This window comes from Staurois parvus, unplaced genomic scaffold, assembly GCF_062004578.1.
Source record: "Staurois parvus isolate SC_StPar_1 unplaced genomic scaffold, SC_StPar_1.0 ptg001570l, whole genome shotgun sequence".
Lineage (NCBI taxonomy): Eukaryota > Metazoa > Chordata > Amphibia > Anura > Ranidae > Staurois > Staurois parvus.
This window is the reverse complement of record NW_028319366.1, coordinates 1,265,001-1,286,062: the sequence shown is the minus strand read 5'-3', so window position 1 is coordinate 1,286,062 and position 21,062 is coordinate 1,265,001. Positions and strand designations below refer to the sequence as shown.

At 46.3% G+C, this 21,062-nt stretch overlaps 1 protein-coding gene across 1 annotated transcript in view; it reads right to left on the bottom strand.

Moving 5' to 3' along the window:
* Positions 1–199: 199 nt before the first annotated feature.
* GARRE1 (granule associated Rac and RHOG effector 1) overlaps positions 200–21,062 on the bottom strand; it is a 142,681-nt gene continuing 121,818 nt past the window's right edge. The window contains 9 exon segments of the mRNA XM_089662858.1: positions 200–487; positions 489–547; positions 550–1,313; positions 1,634–1,759; positions 2,147–2,244; positions 8,526–8,684; positions 9,675–9,836; positions 11,489–11,584; positions 13,432–13,572. Coding sequence (XP_089518984.1) covers positions 200–487; positions 489–547; positions 550–1,313; positions 1,634–1,759; positions 2,147–2,244; positions 8,526–8,684; positions 9,675–9,836; positions 11,489–11,584; positions 13,432–13,572 — 1,893 coding nt within the window.

Sequence of the window (21,062 nt, the reverse complement as noted above, 5' to 3'; positions counted from 1 at the left end):
TTGCAGACAGTCTCACTGCTTCAGTAAGTACAAAATAAAAGTGTATTTGTTCATTGTATTTTTTTCATAGGTAGATAAAAGGTGTGACCCTTAATCTGCATATCACATCCCTTAAAGAAACCTTCCACATAATAAAAAATAGACAATTACAATGCAGGGCACTACTTACATTTTTTTAACTTTAATAAAATGTCACAATTCATTCACTTCTATGCACTGCAGGGAATTGGACAGCAAAGTGGAATGAAAATGGCTCATTACCTGCTGGATCAAAAGGCAGCATATCTCCCAATATCCCGAACACCCCTTCGCTCTGGTCCCGGTTTGGCCAGGTGTTATTTCGAGGTCCTTGCGATTTTTGTCCCAGCATCTCAGACATCATGTTGTCCATGAAACTGCTGACCAGTCCCATGCTGTACAAGTCTGAACTGAGATCAGAGACCCCCTGGCTGCTCCACTGGTTCATCTGACCAATAGGAGACAGGCCGGCTCCCCACCGCTTGTGAGGATGGTTGGTTGGAGCTGTTCAGCCATTTTCCTGGTGGATGTGAGACTGTTGCTGCTGCTGCGGCCCGATTGGTTGGAACAAGTGCGGATAATACTGCAATTGTTGTTTCTGTGACAGCTGCAGTGGCGGTGGCTGTTGTAGCAGTCCCTGCTGCTGCTGAGGTTGGGTTTGCTGCTGCTGCTGCTGAGGAGGGTGAACAGGAGGGTGGATAGCTGGTTGTGCCGGTGGTTTTACAGTTCCTTGTTTTTGCTCAGACACAACAGATGCGGTGGTGGAGTTTCTCCTCTTGACCACAGGGGAAGTCTGCTGTGACTTTCCCATGTTAAAACCAGAGAGGAAATCGATGACGTCCTGCATTTCCTGGTCAGAGGGCAAGTTCATTCCTTTCTCATCCTTTTGTTCTTCTCCTTTGAACAAGTCCTCTCTGCGCTCCACAAGGAATCCGTTGACCAGCTGGCTGTTTGTGTTCTGGGTGGAGTGGGGAGTGTCCATGGACCTGGAGAAGCTGCCAATGGTCAGCATGCTCTGTAACTTGGAATCCGTGTGATTGGGGAGTTTCACCTTCTCTTCGGAGTTGCTAGTGGTTAAGACGTGTTTGGAGGGGGTCTGGGGGACAGAATAGCTCCCGCTGTGGCCAGAACCACCGCAGGAGACTTTCTTAGTGAACCTTGAAGTCAGTTTTGAAAAAGTCTTTTGCAGGCCTCCAGATGACTTGCTGCAATTCCCATGCGGGAGGTCAATCTGGTTTCCAAAGTCGGAGGTGTCCCGCTGTAGCTGAATCTGGATGATTGGCAAAGCTTGCTCGCTGCAACCAACACAAATACATCATTAGTATCACTGGATCAGTAAGAAAGCAAAGCCTTAGAAGACAACTGAAGTATTACTCATTGCGCGTGCGATTATTAAAAGTGGAGCATTTGGCAATTCTTGATGTACATGGAACACCCCTCCCCCCATTAGTATGACTCCAGCTTATTCTGGTGCAGCTGCCGTAATGGGATGTTAAAGCAGACCTTTACCTGCTTCAAAACCTTTCCATAATCCCGCATCTAGAGAGCTATGGTCATTCTCTGAGCTTCATGTCAGTAAGGACACACAGTCCCTGTCACATACAGGAATACATACCGTCCCTCCTTCCACCGAGTGATATCAAAGACTGCGGTGTACAGAACATCCACCAGTCCCAGGGTTTTCTCTGGGTCCAGGCTTCTCTGTAAGAGAGACATGGTCGCTGGGTCCTCCTTCAGACACCTGTATATGCAAAAGAAATGACATATTATTACCATACAGCATGTGGATCATACATTGAACCATATATGTTGGCTCTGCTGGGGTGCAAAAAAAACAAAACAAAAAAAAACATAACAAAAAAGACATGCATACTATACAAAGACTGTTGCATTCCATAGTGCTACAGTCCATGAAGGAGCTCAACCTCCTTCATCACAGGCTTTGCAACAACCAATCTTTGGACCAATACCCAACTGAACCATAAAAAAGCAAGGAATCCTTCTTCTTTCTGGGTCACTGCCAAAGACATTTCCATAAGGAGTAGCCATACTGATAGCTGAACTACTGCAGACACCACCACTGCGTCAAAGACCAAAGGATTTCTGATTAAACTTTCCAGGTACTTACCAGGTAGATGGAACTTGCACAATAACCCTTGACCCTTCCAGACTGATTTGTGGTGCATACGCTTCCTTATTCTCAATCTGTGCTGTGTCAACGACCACCTAGGTGACAGATTTAGGGGAAAAAAAAAAAGGAAGATGATCAGAAACAGTTTGTCTGACACTGTTAAAGCAACTTTGTTGTTGCCCAAAAATATCTTATCAGCAGGTTCCTGCAATACTTAACTCTCAAGCAGCCCATGCCTCCTACCTTAACCTCCCTATCGGTCTGATTATGTCCATATTTCTGTGCTCAAAGCGGTACACTTTTTTGCATGGAAATATGTATTTTTTTTATTGTAGGCTGTAATTTTTAGGAATAACTCACTGAAATTTGTCCGAACAAGAGTCTAGTAAACATCCCGGGTATGTTAAAATTTGAAACACGAAATCATAAATTATAATTTAATAAATAATCATAAAAATAATATAATAATAAATTTAATTCAATAATATAATCAATCCAAAAACACTGAAATGTGAAATATAGCGCCAAGTTCGCACATCGCTGAGCTCAGCCGCAGAATCATTTTCAGTGTCTGATGATGAATTTCCCCCACGAATCATTATCATTCAATTCTGCAAGTGGTTCTGATTTACTATCACTGTTCTCTAGCCGGTCTAAAACCGCTTTTGACCTAACGGGACGCTTTTTGGACGCCATGGACGTTTCTCAGTTTCCAGGCAGAAAGAATTGTAAAAATGCAGACAGGGCGCCGGACAAAGCACTCGGGACACAATGTATGTGAAATGGTTTGATACAGGAATGTTATACTATGTGATTTTAGTGAATTTAGTGAATGTCACTTTTTGTCATTTTCAAATTTCCCGCCAGTTCCGTCCCCCGTACGTCCCAGGGAACGGAACCCAGATGACAGATGCCGGCATCGGCCGGATTACATTGTCGGGGACACTGCAGGAGGGACATCGCGGGAGTGCAGGACAAGGTAAGTGAAGAACAGATGCCGGAGCAGCGCTGCATGGTAAGCCTGAGTGTAGCTCGGGGTTACCGCTTTTGGTACTGAAACTTTACCCCGAGCTACATTCGGGAACACCGCCAGGGAGGTTAAGGTGGTTGTAAAGGCGTAAGGTTTTTTACCTTCATGCAATGTATGCATGAAGGTAAAAAACGTTCTGTGTGCAGCAGCCTCCCCGTATACTCACCTAAGCCCGATGATGTGTACAGGAGGCTCGGCTTTCCTGAGTCTCCCCCTCCTCATTGGCTGAGACACAGCAGCGGGAGCCATTGGCTGTGTTTTATAGACACAGAGATTGGGGCTTGGAGACAAGCATTCACCAGCACACCCATAGCAAACAGCTTGCTATGGGGGCAGTGATCAGGGAGGAGGAGCCAGAAGTGCCAGCAGGGGACCTGAGAAGAGGATGATTGGGGCTGCTCTGTGCAAAACCAGCGCACACAGCACGCAAGTATGACATGTTTGTCATTAAGAGGAAAAAAAAAACACAAAGGGATTGGGGGGGGGGGGGGGGGGGCATGCCTCCACTTTCTCTTTTCTTCTCCCCCCCTTTCCCCTTCTCTCTCTCGTCCTACTCCCACTTTTCTATTTTCTTTTCCCTGCTCTCATTCTGTATTCTCTTTATTTACCGTTATTGAATTGATTGTTGACATACCATCCCATGATGGGCCTTTATGTACTGTCAGAAAGTTACTACTGTACCCTTACTTATGTTGGTCACACTGGAATGTCTTCATGGACAGACATACTGCACTTTTTTGTTTTCCTCCCGTGCATTTTGGGGAGGTGTTTGTATTTTATTAAAATTGAAAATAAAACAAATCTATTGAAAGAGAAAAAAAAAACACTTTCGTATCACTCTTCAGCGTGCACCGGTGAATACAAGCACCTGACACTTCTGTCCGAGGGAAGCTGCAGGACTTGAATGGAGCAAAAACAGGAGACATAGACTTCTTTTTGCAAGAAACCGCACCTAAGATTTTTTCTGGGTGATGGAGGTGTTGCTTAAACCTAAAGTATTGTGTTTTGGAGGTGGAGGCAATGTTGGGCTGTGCAAAAGGGAATTATCCTGCTGATATCAGGCCTACAACATATCAAGGTTGGCGGAAGTTAAATAACCGCTCTGATTTATCAGCATTACTATTTTTAAAGGCCATAGTTTTGTACGGAATGTACAACATCGCTCAAGACATTTACAGTAATTACCAGGCTGCAGGGTATCTGCAAGCTTTTCCTAGCAGCACAAAGACAATGTGGACTGCTGTAGTCTGTGTAAAAGCAGCGGTCTATCCAATCCAATCCAAAATCCCCCTTATAGAGTCATCAGGCAGCATGAGGGTTTTCGTGCAAGAGGTTGGCAGACCGCAGCTCTCATACAAAATGCAAAAAGTCTTCATCTCCAGCAAGTTGCTGGGGTAGGGGCTGGGGTAGGGGGAGTTTGGTGTAAAACAGGAGTGCTACTAAATGACAAAATAAAAGCAAAACTATTAAAGAGTTAATTATTCTTCCTTACGCTGCCTAATCTGATAAAAGCCAAAGACAACAAATGGGCTTTAAAAGTCATTCAAACCTCAAAACTCAGAGAGACAACTGCACGGCCTGTTGCAAAAACATCTCTCTCTTTCTCACAGTCGCCCTACCAGGAGATGAGGGAAAGGCTTCCATCCTCGGTGTGACAGGTGTTTCCTTTCATCTTATCACAAGGGAATGACTGCTCTATCACCAGTACACAAAGTGCTATGAGATCATAACTCTACACTGCCAGTGTGCCCCCGCTTTATACCTTGATAACAAGGCAAGTCAACAGGACAGATTGCTGTCTCATCCTTTCACCAGGAGTAAACAAGGTCCTTACTCAATAGGGATGTGTGGGATGAAGAGAGCAAGTGACAACTCGCTGCACCGGGTGTGACAAACATATTATGGGCTGTGACAGACAGTGATTGTGTCACCTAGCACTGCCAGAGAGATACCGCTGAGCGAGGATGGTTCTCATAGCTGTGGTAATCAAAGTCCCTTCTGATATTTTAAAATGTTAGAACAGAGGATACATTATCTTAAAGAGAACCAGTCACCCATAGTAATCCGTTTTATGACTGTTCATGCTTAAATTGTTAAATAATGAGGGTTTACCCAGTATGTTTTTTGTTTTATTGTATTCTCCCCCTGTTAGAAGAGAAGCATTGGTGTTAAAGTGTTACTAAACCCCGGACGCTGCCTGCACTATATCCGGTCTCCCCGGACCCTGCCTTCACTATATCCGCTCTCCCCGGACCCTGCCTTCACTATATCCGCTCTCCCCGGACCCTGCCTTCACTATATCCGCTCTCCCCGGACCCTGCCTTCACTATATCCGCTCTCCCCGGACCCTGCCTTCACTATATCCGCTCTCCCCGGACCCTGCCTTCACTATATCCGCTCTCCCCGGACCCTGCCTTCACTATATCCGCTCTCCCCGGACCCTGCATTCACTATATCCGCTCTCCCCGGACCCTGCATTCACTATATCCGCTCTCCCCGGACCCTGCATTCACTATATCCGCTCTCCCCGGACCCTGCATTCACTATATCCGCTCTCCCCGGACCCTGCATTCACTATATCCGCTCTCCCCGGACCCTGCATTCACTATATCCGCTCTCCCCGGACCCTGCATTCACTATATCCGCTCTCCCCGGACCCTGCATTCACTATATCCGCTCTCCCCGGACCCTGCATTCACTATATCCGCTCTCCCCGGACCCTGCATTCACTATATCCGCTCTCCCCGGACCCTGCATTCACTATATCCGCTCTCCCCGGACCCTGCATTCACTATATCCGCTCTCCCCGGACCCTGCATTCACTATATCCGCTCTCCCCGGACCCTGCATTCACTATATCCGCTCTCCCCGGACCCTGCATTCACTATATCCGCTCTCCCCGGACCCTGCATTCACTATATCCGCTCTCCCCGGACCCTGCATTCACTATATCCGCTCTCCCCGGACCCTGCATTCACTATATCCGCTCTCCCCGGACCCTGCATTCACTATATCCGCTCTCCCCGGACCCTGCATTCACTATATCCGCTCTCCCCGGACCCTGCATTCACTATATCCGCTCTCCCCGGACCCTGCATTCACTATATCCGCTCTCCCCGGACCCTGCATTCACTATATCCGCTCTCCCCGGACCCTGCATTCACTATATCCGCTCTCCCCGGACCCTGCATTCACTATATCCGCTCTCCCCGGACCCTGCATTCACTATATCCGCTCTCCCCGGACCCTGCATTCACTATATCCGCTCTCCCCGGACCCTGCATTCACTATATCCGCTCTCCCCGGACCCTGCATTCACTATATCCGGTCTCCCCGGACCCTGCATTCACTATATCCGGTCTCCCCGGACCCTGCATTCACTATATCCGGTCTCCCCGGACCCTGCATTCACTATATCTGGTCTCCCCGGACCCTGCATTCACTATATCCGGTCTCCCCGGACCCTGCATTCACTATATCTGGTCTCCCACAGTACACACAACATGGAAATTCAATTATTTTAGTAAATATAAACTGCTAAATATCTTTTCTCATCAGCAGTATATAGCAGTCTTGTGACTTCTATTAGTGTCCAGCTGAGCCCTAGTTAAAGCTTGTAGGAGGAGTTTTCTTTCTGCTCTAGGAAGATGCAGAACCCCTTACCTCTGTCTGGACAGTGCTGATTTGCCCTGTGCTGATCACATGTACTCTTCCCAAAAACAAAAAACCCTCTATAGCAATAGACACTAAACTGAGCATGTGCAGAGTGACCCCACACGATATGTCTTATCAGGAGATAAGAGGGGGCACTGGAAGAAGGGGAGGATCAAAGAAGCCAGGATCAAAAAGTCTTTTTCCACAATGCAGAGGATTAACATCTTAGCTTCCACAGTGAGTATAACAAGCATGTTTCACTGCATATAAAGACTGATTTTACTGTTGTGGGTTTAGTAACACTTTAAGTATCAGGCTGTAAGACCATCATGTCATCCACCTGGGCTTAGTGATGAAAATAAAAGATATTAGCCCTGAGCTCAAGCAAAAGGTCAATCTCTGTGGGGGCCTCACAGCCAATGAGCTGGAATTTCTGCTATGACAGGGAGAAAATACAAGTAAATAAGAAAGCGTATGTATGAAAAATCAGCGAGCGCTTGAAAATCGTACAGCAGCAAAATGCACTAAAAAGGATCCTGTGACCTTCAAATAGCAAATGGGATATATGGAGCTGCACTCCCCTACCACAAGTAAATAAGAGCTCACTTACCAATCCTGGAGATTTAGGGCTCAAATACTAAAATTGTGGAGATCTGGATTCCTACAAATGGCCATTTCTGACTAAATGTGTGACGGGAGTGTCTTTTGGGGGTGGGGGGACCTCTGTATCATCTTCCCAAATTCTTATGTTTAAGTGACCCTGTGCCCGTTAGGGTACAGGGTGTGTATGTGAATGTCTATTGTGTATTGGTGTGTCGTCCTTTGTTCTCGGCCACATGGCTGTCTATTGTCCTTTTGCCATGTGCTGCCCCATTGTTCTGTGTCTTGGTTGGATGGGGAGGGGTGATGATGTGTTTCCTGTAGCCCTCCCCACTGATGGGGTGGGCTGATAATGTGTTTCCTGTTCCTGGTTGTGTTTCCCCGCCCTGTGTATATAACTTGTTGTGTGTGTGTAAAATAAAGAGGTTGACTTCCTGTTTTAAGAAGAGTTTGGTGCTGTCTATTTCCTGAGGGATTTCCAGGGTGTGGTCCATGGATTTGTGTTCGGACAGGGAAGCTGCGGTATAACGGAATATACCCAAGTGCGGTCTGGGGTCCGGTTCCATTACAAAATGTCTTTAAAGCTTATCTCCACCTTTACTAACCAATCCACCCCCTCCCTTCCTGGATCTTTTTTTATAAAGGATCAAATACTTACATTTAATCCAGCGGTCTTCTTGGCAGTCTGGTGATATCATGGGTCATTCCTTTTCTTGCACTGGGTGCACTCTAGTGTAGTACAGAATATTGCTCATGTAATGACAAGTACAGTATTGTCAGCCCAAGCTGATGTGCTGACACACCTCCAGGGGATGTACCTCTGATCCCCTAAGATTGGGGGATTTGGATTGAATAATTTAGAGCATCATTCATACTGGAAGGGGAGCACCATCTAGTCCTCAAGCATTTTGCAGGTACCCAATTTAATACACTTCTTATACTGTGAAGTTTGCATAGTTAATGCTCTTCCTTGCCCCACTCAGATCTTGTTCTCCAGTGGTCTGTTCCTTTTTATTTTTCTAGAGATCTCTTTTAAGCCCAATGTCAAGGAACATTCCAGGACAGATAACTTCCTGCTCCTCACTGACTTACCAGACCAGCCTGGCCGAACAGCAACTGCACTGCAGTTTTACACGCCCCCCGCCATGTGGAAGGACACACTTGATTGAGAATTTCTGTCACTGCCGTTTCATCTCTGTCAGTCATCCCATTATGTCCATCGGCTTCCTTTATCAGCTGCAGCATTGTATGCTGAAATAAAGAAGGATATTAGAGAGGTCTTAGATTCATAATCAAAAGTATGAGAATGTATTTTTTTTTTTTTTTTTTTTTAATTATACTTACGTAGGTGGATGCAGCAATGATTCTGTATCTGTCCCCCGCTGGTTATAAGGTTGAAAATTGAGCAGACATCGCTGATCGCTCAGTTCTCTCCGACGCTCTGAGCAGAGAGCCGGAACGATCAGTCTCCAGCTCTCTGCTCTGTCCCTCCAGCGCTCACTGGAGAGCTAGGCTATGGAGGGGGAGGGAGCGGCTGGCACAGACCTCTCAGAGGCTCGCTGAGAGGCTGAGCCAGGTGCTGCTCCAGGCTCCTGGGTGGATCCTGACCATATGGTCAACCGGCTGGATGACATCAGCCAACAGCAGACTTTAGTCCGCTGTTGGCTGAAAGCGAGTTACAGGAGTGCAGAACTCATGTGATCTGCAGGAGAATTACAGCCAAACAAGCTTTGGCTGTACTTTTCCTTTGCCTTTAAGGTACACTTTAAAGGAAAGGTCTGCTCAATACAAATGGCTTTAAAAAGCAATGTCCCAAAAACATAAGGAAAAAAAAAAAAAACTCACCTCAGCCCCCAACTCTTCCAGGAAGTGCAGGTGATAACATGACATGGAAGCTCAAAATACTGCAAGAATGCACTCTAGCCCATTGTAAAAGTGCATTCTAATGTGATTTCAAGCACCCAAGCTCTACCAAGAGGCATGGTGAGGTCACTAATGTCTATGTATATTTTCTAAGCAACTCAAGAAGTATTGCACAGACTATGGGGTTTACTAAAACCGGAGAGCGCAAAATCTGGTGCAGCTGTGCATGGTGGCCAATCAGCTTCTAACGTCAGCTTGTTCAATTAGGCTTTGACAAAAAAAAAAAAAAAAGTAAATCAACCCCTAGGTATGGTGTTTTGTATGACTGTCTTCATGAACCCAATATTAGAAAAATAACAAAGAAAGTGGAGAAAATACCGTTTTCAGCTTCAGGTTATCAGCGGCGGACTCATTAAATGAGGTTCCCTTCAGGAAGTGGGAGCCAATCTGAACTGGCATGGTTGGGAGCTCACACTGGATTGGCTGCGGTGGAGTCTGCCTCCTTCCTGCTTGTTGTGCCTCTGCATCGCTACAGCAGCCCTGATGGAGAAAAAAAAAAAAAAAAAAAGAGAAGGAAGCCAATTAACCATTCTATAGGGACAATATTATCACCTTGAGGTCGTATCCTTAAAGCCTGTAGCCAAGAGCGGATTATGAAGATCCCTGACTGACTGTACCATACATTGACCTCTTTTTCACCTCGAGCATCTGAAAGAGATTAGTGGGGTGGGGAGGGGGTTCTATAGAACCAGTAAGAAAAAAAAAAACAGGGCTCCTGTAAGTAGGTTCGCTTGGAAAGAATCCGACTTCTGGCAATGCTGTACTTAAACAGCATTCAGCTGAAAGCTCGCTAAGCAGTAAAGTTTCTACTCTGACCAATTAAAAATGGCCAACTTGTGCTTGCAACTGTAGAGGTTCGTAGATGACGTCAGACAAAGAATGACAGATTTGATGGAAGTGGTGTTTTGCCCACAAAGACCAAATAAAGGATTTCCTCCACAGTACTTTCTTCCGCTGCTAGATGTCCTCAAGTCTGATGGCCAGCATCACTCACCCCTCACCCTCTGAGCCCAGATCATCATGGACCCTCTCCATGATGATCTCTTTCGTGTTTTTAACTAAAATTTTGCATTTCCTAGACCTACACGGTAATATTTTGTGATGTAAAAAAATTGGAACTACCACAACTTTATTCTCTAGATCAGGGGTGTCAATCTCCATTTCATCGTGGGCTGTATCAGCATTATGGTTGCCCTAGAGCCGGTTGTATCTATAAGACTAGATCTCCAGAGCACCCCACCCCCCATAACATCAGATGTCAAGAATGCTGTACCCTCCCTAACATCACCGTGCACCTTCATTGAGGGCAGAGCTGGAAAGCAGAAAGTACAGGGTCTGGAGGAGGACCAGAGGAGGAATGCAGTCAGTTATCAGTGTCTGCTGAATGCTGAGACCAGGGGAGGCAGAGATGAGTAGGTGCTGCAGCTGCACTAAGAGGTGCAGGATTTGGCAGAAGATTTCTATTCTGTCTGCACCTCTAGACCCCGCACTTTATGCTTTCCAGCTCTGCCCCCAAAGGAGGTGCACAGTGATGTTAGGGAGGGTGTGGGATTCTTGACGTGAGAAAATGTGGGGTAGAGACAAGGGAGTACCTGCAAGAGAAGTGCAAGTGTCACATGAAATGGCCTGGATTCGGCCCGCGAGCCTTGTGTTTGACACCTGTGCTGTAGGGTGCCTGCTTTCAAAAAATATGTTTTGGGGGTTTTGTGTAATCTTCAGGCCTAAAATGATTTTTTAAACACGTGTGCAAAAAAAAGCAGAAACGGCTCTGGCAGTAAAAAAGGTTAAGGCATTTTGACATTTGCATAACTCCTCCAAAGAGAAGCCTGCTGCTTTGCATCAGGAAGTACTTAGGTTGGTCTTAAAAATATTACAGCACCCTGCTAGCTCCACCCACCAGCCATGATCTTCCTGCAATGCATAAAGAAGCACAGAGAGCCAACAATGACATCACTGAGTCTAACATAAAAAGGTATGTAATGAAAACGGAAAGGTTTTATTTAAAAATGTCATTAGTGTGTATATAATAAGAGCAGTAAACCTACTGCAGAGCTGCCTTAACTGGTGACTTTTACATCTGCCTCAAGTTCATCTTTAATGGTCTATCATTTTATAAAAATCAGCAGCTTTACCTTCAGGCAGTCTTCAATAGCCTTGGGATTGAGGTGGAACCCGGCCTTCATTGCATATTCACAGTGACCCAAACTTTCCAGCGCTATTTTGTACGCCTAGAACAGAAGAATTACGTGAGAAGAGCTTTTAAAATAAAAATATGCAGAACTTGTTTAATAAGGTTCATTGATTTAAGTGTATCTACATCCAAGTACATGAATGTAATATACTGAAGATTACCAGTCCTTAGATGAGGTGGTTGTATTAGTTTTCTTTTCTCAGGCTAAGTACATTCTTAGCAATTACAGAACATATGAGAGGCATTCCAGTCAAACCTGGACTTTTAATTTTACAGGTATAAAAAGGGATGCTAGCGTGGTGGTACTACACGCAGATGTGTGTCCTATTACTGCGGTGCACATGACGCGGGCCAGTCCAGAGACCGTTAGTCAAGATGGCAGATAAAAGTGTTTGTGCGTGCATGGAACAGCATGTGGTGATGAAGTTTCTTGTGAATGAAGGCGTAAAACCCATAGATATCTACAGAAGACTTCAAGCACAGTACGGTGGTAAGATGCTCGGTCGCAGTAAGACATTTGAATGGTGTAAACATTTCAAAGATGGCCGTACGTTCGTCAGTGACTATCCCGGCCATAGTGGTCAATCCTGTATAATTGACACATACCTGTCATGAAATTGTACAAGAGACAAATCTTTCTGTGGGAACGACGAACATGATGACAGGGGCGGACTGACAACTCATGGGGCCCCTGGGCAATAGGGGATCATGGGGCGCCTGTGTCCTCATCCACACTCCAACACCACCCAAAAAAGGCTATGAAAGGTACCAGGGGCATCTCATGGGGCCCCCTGACCCCAGGCCCTTGGGCAGTGCCCGAATTCCCAAATGGTCAGTCCGCCCCTGCATGATGAAGAATTGAAGAAGGTTGTCCTAGGATGGTTCCAGCATACCGACAAATCTTTCTATGCCGGTGTATAAATGTAGCAGGGGAGTATATTGAAAAATAAATGCAGTTTCTACTTGAAATTTGTTCTTTTGTTATATAAACTCAAAAGTCCCAGTTTGATTTGAATGCCCCTCGTACTTACCATCTTAATAGAGGTCGGGTACCTCTCCCAGGACAGTCCTCCTCCCATTGACATGGGGGGCTGTTGGCTGGGGGATACTGAGACATCAAAGTTTGAACATATGTGTCCCCCATGAAATTACGCACTTGCTGCCCCACTTGCAGCAAGTGCAGGCTGTTGTAGCTGATCCTGCATGCGCTCGTTGGCAGAGCAGGGGGTGCCTACTAGGATCTATATTATCCAACCTGTGGTCCAGCTTGGCTGCTGATTGAAAAGATTAAAATAAATTAAAAAACAAAAAAAAAAAAGAAGGTAACCCTACTAAAAGCAGAGGAAATACGAGTCCCAGGAGGGATCTAGGTTCCTTACTCAGAACCTGAGCTTCCTATAGTAAATGGGTGGTTTGGCAACTAGTATGGGCTATTCCTAGGCAGTACTATATTTTATATTTTTTTCCCCTGCCTTGCATCCTACTCCTGGAGGTGGCACTATAACCCTATGGTCAAGATTCTCTTCTGGGCTGTGTCCTTCACTGAACAATAGAGAACCATGGTATGTGTACACCCCTCATTACTAAGGGTGCAATGCTTTGTGGGACATGTAAACCCTTATAAAGTGCACCAATCATTGCTGTTCTTCTCCCTGCCCATCATCTCCAAAGAGGAAGGAGGAAACTGGAGCACTCATGTGACTGAGACTTTTAATTGATTTTTGAGGCATTCATAATCAGCTTTCATATTAGACAACTGCAGATAATGGAGGGAACGGAGTGAATGTGGGTTGGTAATAGTATTGCAAGATTTATCATCTATCTCCCTTTGGCACATGTAACAGTCAATCAGACAACACCATGTTAGTGATTATGAGGTCTGACCTGTAAGGTACTGTCAATCTTCATGTTCAGTTCCTTGAGGTGATGCTCTGGAATGGCCAGGCTCTGAGAACAGAAGAGCTGTTGGACCTCTAACCCCGCCAAGCAGCCATCGCATCCTCTCTCCCGCAGCCGGCAGGTGGCCTATAAAGGAAATAGCAAAAACGGTTACTTTATGGCAAAGTACAAATTTAAATGGGGGTTCAGTGACCCTGGATTTATATCCTCACAGTACACACAAGCAAGAAATCAATCTTCAGCTCCTTTGGACACAGTAAAAAACAGTTAGTACCAACGGTTCGACATTCACTAGAGTGTCTTTATTGGGAAGATTTCTCATCACTTCCAGTCTTGATACAATCGCTAGGACCAGAAGTTAGGAGAAATCTCCCAAAAAGGAACACAGACCACAATCAAAATGTTTATATCCAACTTTTTGACTAACGGGTACATCCAACATCGCTACGAATTAAAACCATTGCTTGGGCTTGGAAATCTTCCTCTTTCAACTTCCTCTAAGTTCAAAGTTGGATACAAAGTACAATTATCAAAATTTACTAAAATATTAACAATATCCATAATAAATTTCTCTCAATACAGTGACCATGGCTCAACTACTTCCAAACTTGCATTAAAAATGTATGCATACTCTAATTAGGATTTTGATCATTTTGCCTTTTAGCACCCTGGTACCACCTTGAGAGTCTATGGAGGTTCCCCTCTTCACTCTCCCTCCACCATGCCCAACCCTCCCCCCTCTTTAGACTCTTCTTAAAGCGGAGCTCCACTCACCATTGAAAAAATAAAAGTCAGCATCTACAAAAACTGTAGCTGCTGACTTAAAAAACAGCCACTTACCTGTCCCTCAGTCCCGCGGTGTTTCCCCCGCAGCTCGTTTCATCGGCTGGATTCCAGGAGGCCGGCATCTTCAGTGTGGGCACCCGGCAGTGGTAGCTTGCGGCTTCACAACCGGGTACCCACTGCGCATGCACGAGTAGCGCTGTGCTTCATGAATGGTCCTGGAGTCTTCTGGGACCTGTCACGTGTCCCAAAAGACTACAGGGAGGGCGGACACCTTCCGCTTCCGATCACCTAGGTGATCGGACCAGAAGTGGGTACCTGTCAAATTTGGGTACTCGCTCTCCCAAAGGTGCCAATCCATATTCGGGAGCGGGGGAGCAGTCCTGAAAACGGAACTTCCCATTTTGGGTGGAGCTCCGCTTTAAATACCATTGCATTATAAAACCTTAATTAATAGCTGTCTGAGGCTAGCTGTGAGGCCGGACAGGGAGCCCTTCCTCCCTCCATGGCAGCCAAACAACGCAGCTAACAAGGAGACAGCTGTTTTGACATAAGGCACTTTTCTTTATCTCCAATCACTTTCCTGGAACATTTTAGCTGTCAAATCCCCTCCCCATTCCTTGTGGGGCATTAACCTCGGACAAATGCTTGGAGATAGAAAAAACTGATGTCTGTCAAAGCCGTCATCTCCTTGCTAGCTGCGTTGTCAGACGGTCTTGGAGGGAGGCGCCGTACCTGACCGACCTTACAGCTAGCCTTAGACAGCACTTAGGAAGATGGGAAACAGTACAACATGTACTTTGTCCACTAAAGGAACAGAACCCGTTTATCAAACGGAAGTGAGACTTCTTTAAATCTGCTAGAAATGTACTTGAAAACAGAACAATGATGAATCAAGCAGACTGTCATTTTAACCACTTCCCGTCCAGCCCATGTATATAAACGGCTGGACAGGAGCAGTGCAGGGGCGGGTGGCCATTTATAAACATAAAAGATATATAGTAAGCGCTCTCATAAATGTCAGCAGCTGGAACACTTTAGGCAACCATAATGCCTCAAACACAAATGTGGCATAGTCAGTAACCGGTACTGGGGTTCTGTGTATTGAGACTTCTCTGTCTCCTCCTTACTCTGTGGTAGATCTCGGATCCACGGCAAAATGGCGCTGCCATGCTCGCGCATGCGCAGTGCTTGCTTTCTCCGGAAAAATGGCCGCGGCTCACTGCGCATGTGCCGATTCCCCTATTTCTGACACTGGCGTCGGTCACGCTCCTGTACAGTCTCCCCTCTGATGATGTGCCTTTAGCACGAAAGGCCTAAGGAGGAACTGTGCAGAGCGTGACGTCATTCCACCGCCGGAGCCACGAGGAGGCCCAGCGGCCATCATTACTGGGGTCAGTACTGCTGTATTTGTCTTTTATATGATGTACTACATGCATACTGCCCTGCTGTTTTTATAAATAAACATTCGTTTTTTGGACATACTACACTATTTTGGGCATCTGTTTCCTGGGGCTCCTGTCTGGAGCTTTCACTCCCATAGAGAAAGCACTTTGCCATCCTGAGAGGAGGTTTTTTCCTGAAGCACCTGGCTGACCTTAAGGGGACCCCCTGGACCTGTCTTAGGAGTCTGTGATGACCCACCGTGAGGGAGATGCCTGGCTGCCTGGCTTCTGATGTACCCATTGCCTGTGATGCATGATCACACATGCGCATAACCCATGCGTTTCCGGTGAGTGCGCATTTCTGTTATTCTGACAGAGTGGAGGCCGTGGGAATCCGTATATCTACAGTATACCATTGTGGATACTACACTATCACCTTATTGACTTTTCATCTTTTTAAGCGCTGCACTCTATTGTTTTGAGATTGGCCATTTATAAATGGCCTCCCCGCCCCCTGCTTGTGCACGCTCCCTGGGAGTTCGCAGCACCGCAATCCGGTGCCCGCAGCGTCCTCCTGATCGTTGTACGGGACCTTTGTGTGAGGTCCCGATCATGTGGTCACTGATTGGCCAATTAGGGATCACATGAAGAGTAGTAAGCAAGATATCACTTATGACATCATTGCTTACTACGTGTGAATGATCACAGAGATCACATGGTACAAGGCTATTTACAACAGCCTTGTACCATGTGACAAGCTGTGAACAATCACCGCTCTCACAGTATTGCTCAATGGCTGCAAGAATGCAGCGAGAGAGAAGGAGAAATGATTGCTTTTACAGCCTTTATGGGTGTAAAAGCAATCATTGTGTTAAAAAAAAAAAAAAATCTTCATCACCCCCCACAAGTAGTAGGGTGTCACTATGGTGATATTGTACTGCTAGGGTGACAGTATGTAAAAAAAACAAATATAAAAAAACTAAAATAAAAAAATGTAAAAAAAAAAATTTTGAAAAATTATAATTTTTGCTTCTAAACTAATTTGGGCTATTTTGTTTTTGGCTGAAAAGATAACAATACATTTTGGCCAAGATTTATGAACAAAGATTATTCATTTGCAAAATTTTATAAGACACTTTTTTTCAAAATGTTTGGACTTTTTCATTTATATAGCAAAAAAATAAAAATCCCAGCGGTGAATAAATACCACCAAAATAAAGTTTTATCTGTCTCAAAAAAATGCTAAAAAATGTATATGGGTCCAGTGCTGCATGACCGCGCAATTGTCATTCAAAGTGTGATAGCGCTGAAAGTTAATTGGCCTGGACAGGAAAGGGGGTAAAAGTGTCCGGACTTGAAGTGGGTAAACAAGTTCAGAGTACAAGCCCCTACAACACAGCTAAATGCTCAATAAGTCGTTTTCAGCTTTGTGTCCGTTTAAGAGATCTGGGGATAAAAAACGAAAAAAACCTCTATGAGTCGTACATCTAGAAACATCAGTCATCCTATTATGGCAACTTTGCATCCTTATTTGCCATTCATTACGAGGAAGGTCATGTGATGAGTGAATAAGCTGTACTACAAAGACACGCTTTGTCCAAGGCATGCGAGCGCAAGTCCCGTCAAAGAATGCCAGACTGACAGATTGGACGCCCATACCAGCACGATCCTTGTGCGCAAGCTGCACACAGTCGGCTACGGCAGACTCCACAAGCTTGTTTGGGCTGTTGAGGCGGATCACATTTCACCTAGCTGCAGATGAGTCAGCTTTCATGCCCCCCCCCACGCAAAAGGTTTCAAAATTTGACAGAACGCAGCATTGGAAAGCTATGGCTGGAAAGGGACTTCTAAGATTGCAGATGCCGTTTTGTTTCAGAGTCACGAAGCAAATTCTAGTTAGCATCACTGCAAGCGATGACTTGGCCCAGGTCCAGGCTATAGCCTAGGAGGGTTGCAGCTTGAAGCAGAGGTTTCTAACACAGGTGTTTATTTTTGCAGCAGATTACCATTAGGCTGGGTTCACAGTAATGCGGTGCGGTACATCGCATGTGATTCGCACAGGAACCGCACTGCCAGGGGCGGAATGACAACTCATGGGGCCCCTGGGTAATAGGGGATCATGGCGCCCCTGTGTCCTTGCCCAAGCAAAACTGTGCAGTTTTGACTTAAGGGACATGATGCCCTTTCTATAGGTGTAAGCCATTTGCGTTCCTCCTGAAGCCTAGCTGAAAAACTCTGAGATGGCATCATTCCATCCTGGTTTGTTGCTATTACATTTCTAAGCAGGGGTGGGCTGACAACTCATGGGGCCCCCGGGCAATAGGGGATCATGGGGCCCCTGTGTCCTTGCCCAAACTCAAAAAAGCCTATGCAAAAGGTACCAGGGGCATCTCATGGGGCCCCCTACTGACCCAAATTTCCAAATGGTCAATCCGCCCCTGCACATCGCATTCCTGTGCAAATCACAAGTGATTTGTGTGCGGTACAATTGGAGCCTTACATTTAGCATGGTTCCAATCGCACTGCACCAAAAAGGCGCAGGACCCTTTTTTGGGTCCGCACTAGAATCGGATCGCATGGGTATTCATCCGATTCTGCACATCGCACTGCGTTTTGCGGACCGATTTCGGGGTGTTAACTTAATACACACCCGCAGAGGTTCACATGAACGGGGTGCGATTCTGAATCGCACAGAAAACGCTGCAAATTCCGTACCGCATCAGTGTGAACTCGGCCTTAAAGTGAACCTGTCAGGGGAAGAACAAACAAGTTGGCTGATAGTAACTTTTGTTATCCAGACGCCTCTGTACATCTCTTAAAACTAGTCTCTTTGTGACCAGGGACCGGACTTTACTTCTGGGTTAAATTCCCCATCAACCGGATCCTTCTGTCCAATGAGAGTGCCTCTGTGGCCAAAAAGGTCATGGTTAATGGAGGGGAGGACTGACCATTTGGAAACTCGGGCACTGCCCGAGGGCCCGGGGTCAGTAGGGGCCCCATGAGATGCCCCTGGTACCTTTTTCATAGGCTTTTTTGAGTTTGGGCAAGGACACAGGGGCCCCATGATCCCCTATTGCCCGGGGCCCCATGAGTTGTCAGTCCACCCCTGGGAAGTTGTCAGTTGGCGTAATATGGCTCCAAAATAATGAAGTTACCTATTTAAATGGTTTTACTGGGTGACTGGGAGTGAGCAAGCAATGACAAAACCCAAACCACATATCTAGCCCACGTTGAAGATACATGCACAGGTCTACTTTTTTCTGTCAAAGCAATGCCCTCTCCTACCTTTCCAGAAGACCTCTTGGTTGGTTTTTTTGTCCCATGAGCTGCCTTTTCACCAATAAGGCATCTCAAAATGGGTGGGACCAAGTATGCCCGAGTCAAGATTCACATATCATTACAACTTCTTAAAGAAGAACTCCAGGCGTGGCTATCAATACATAGTTACATTGGTTCTGAATGGATCATTATAACTGTACATATGCCATACTTGTGGGATCCTCCTCTAGAACAGGGGTTGCCAAACATTCAAAAAAAAAAAAAAAAGGGGGCCAGTTTACTGTCCTTCAGACTTTGAGGGGGCCAGACTGTGACCAATGTGAGAAGAAAAGCTCCACAGTCAATAGGACCAAAATGTCCCAACATTGGCATTATTGGAAGGAACAGTGCCCCATCGTCGGTGTCCGGGGAAGGAACTGTGCCCCATCGTCGGTGTCCGGGGAAGGAACTGTGCCCCATCGTCGGTGTCCGGGGAAGGAACTGTGCCCCATCGTCGGTGTCCGGGGAAGGAACAGTGCCCCATCGTCGGTGTCCGGGGAAGGAACAGTGCCCCATCGTCGGTGTCCGGGGAAGGAACTGTGCCCCATCGTCGGTGTCCGGGGAAGGAACTGTGCCCCATCGTCGGTGTCAGGGGAAGGAACTGTGCCCCATCGTCGGTGTCAGGGGAAGGAACTGTGCCCCATTACTGGTGTCAGTGGGAGGAACTTCGCCCCATTACTGGTGTCAGTGGGAGGAACTTCGCCCCATTACTGGTGTCAGTGGGAGGAACTTCGCCCCATTACTGGTGTCAGTGGGAGGAACTTCGCCCCATTACTGGTGTCAGTGGGAGGAACTTCGCCCCATTACTGGTGTCAGTGGGAGGAACTTCGCCCCATTACTGGTGTCAGTGGGAGGAACTTCGCCCCATTACTGGTGTCAGTGGGAGGAACTTCGCCCCATTACTGGTGTCAGTGGGAGGAACTTCGCCCCATTACTGGTGTCAGTGGGAGGAACTTCGCCCCATTATTGGTGTCAGTGGGAGGAACTGTGCCCAATGATCAGTGTCAATGGGAGGAATAGTGCCTTGTATCAGTGAGAAGAATAGTGCTCTAAGGGCCAGAAAAAGGCAAGTAAAGGGTTGCATCCAGCCACCACTGCTCTAGAAGATGGAAATCCGTGTAGCAGGCACTTCTACTCCAGTGATCTCCGCTAGCTTATGGGTCCCATGCTGAGCGGATGCCCAGCTTAATTAAGAACACAGGTGGTCAGCTGCTGGGCACAGCCACAATTTGGAGAATGCTTTGAGCATTCTCTGATTGGACCAGTTAAAGAAGTGGGAACGTGATATCACACTCCACCTCATCCAATCAGAGAATGTTTTACATTCGTTAAATAAATGCAAAGAGTTTTCGGAATGGCACAGGTGCCCAGTAGTTGACCACCTATGTTCAGAAAGTAGCAGGGCAGCTGCTCAGCACAGGACCCGGAAGCTAGTGGAGATCACTGGAGTAGCGGTGCTGTAGCTGTGTCTACTACAGTGATTACCAGCTTTTAGAGGGATCCCACAGGTGAGGGATCCCACAGGTACGGCATATGCAAACTTACATTGGGCCAATGTGAACCAATGTAACTATGTATTACCTGGAATTCACCTTTTAGCTGGATCTACTAAACACATTTCATTAATGGTAACCTCCACTCATGATTGTCTCATAATGGGTGGGGCAACACAGTGGCTAAATAGTTAGCACTTCCGCCTGGCAGTACTCGGGCCGTTGGTTAGAATCCCAACCACGGCACCACCTGCCTGGAGTTTGCATGTTCTCCCTGTGCCTGCGTGGGTTTCCTCCGGGAGCTCTGGTTTCCTCCCACACTCCAAAGACATGCTGGTAGGTTAATTGGCTCCTGTCTAAATTGTCCCTAGTATGTGTATGTATGAATGTGAGTTAGGGACCTTAGATTGTACACCCCTTGAGGGTTAGGGACTGATGTGAATGTACAATATATATGTAAAGTTCGGCGTAAATTGATGGCGCTATATAAGTACCTGAAATAAATAAAATAAATGATAACCCTGTGATCTTTGAATTGCCCCAGGTTTACTTGTCTGCGGTACATCCATTTAGAAACCCTTGCTTTATTGCTTGCCGTGTCTCATGCTTTGCCATGTGTTTTCAGATGCATCCGGAT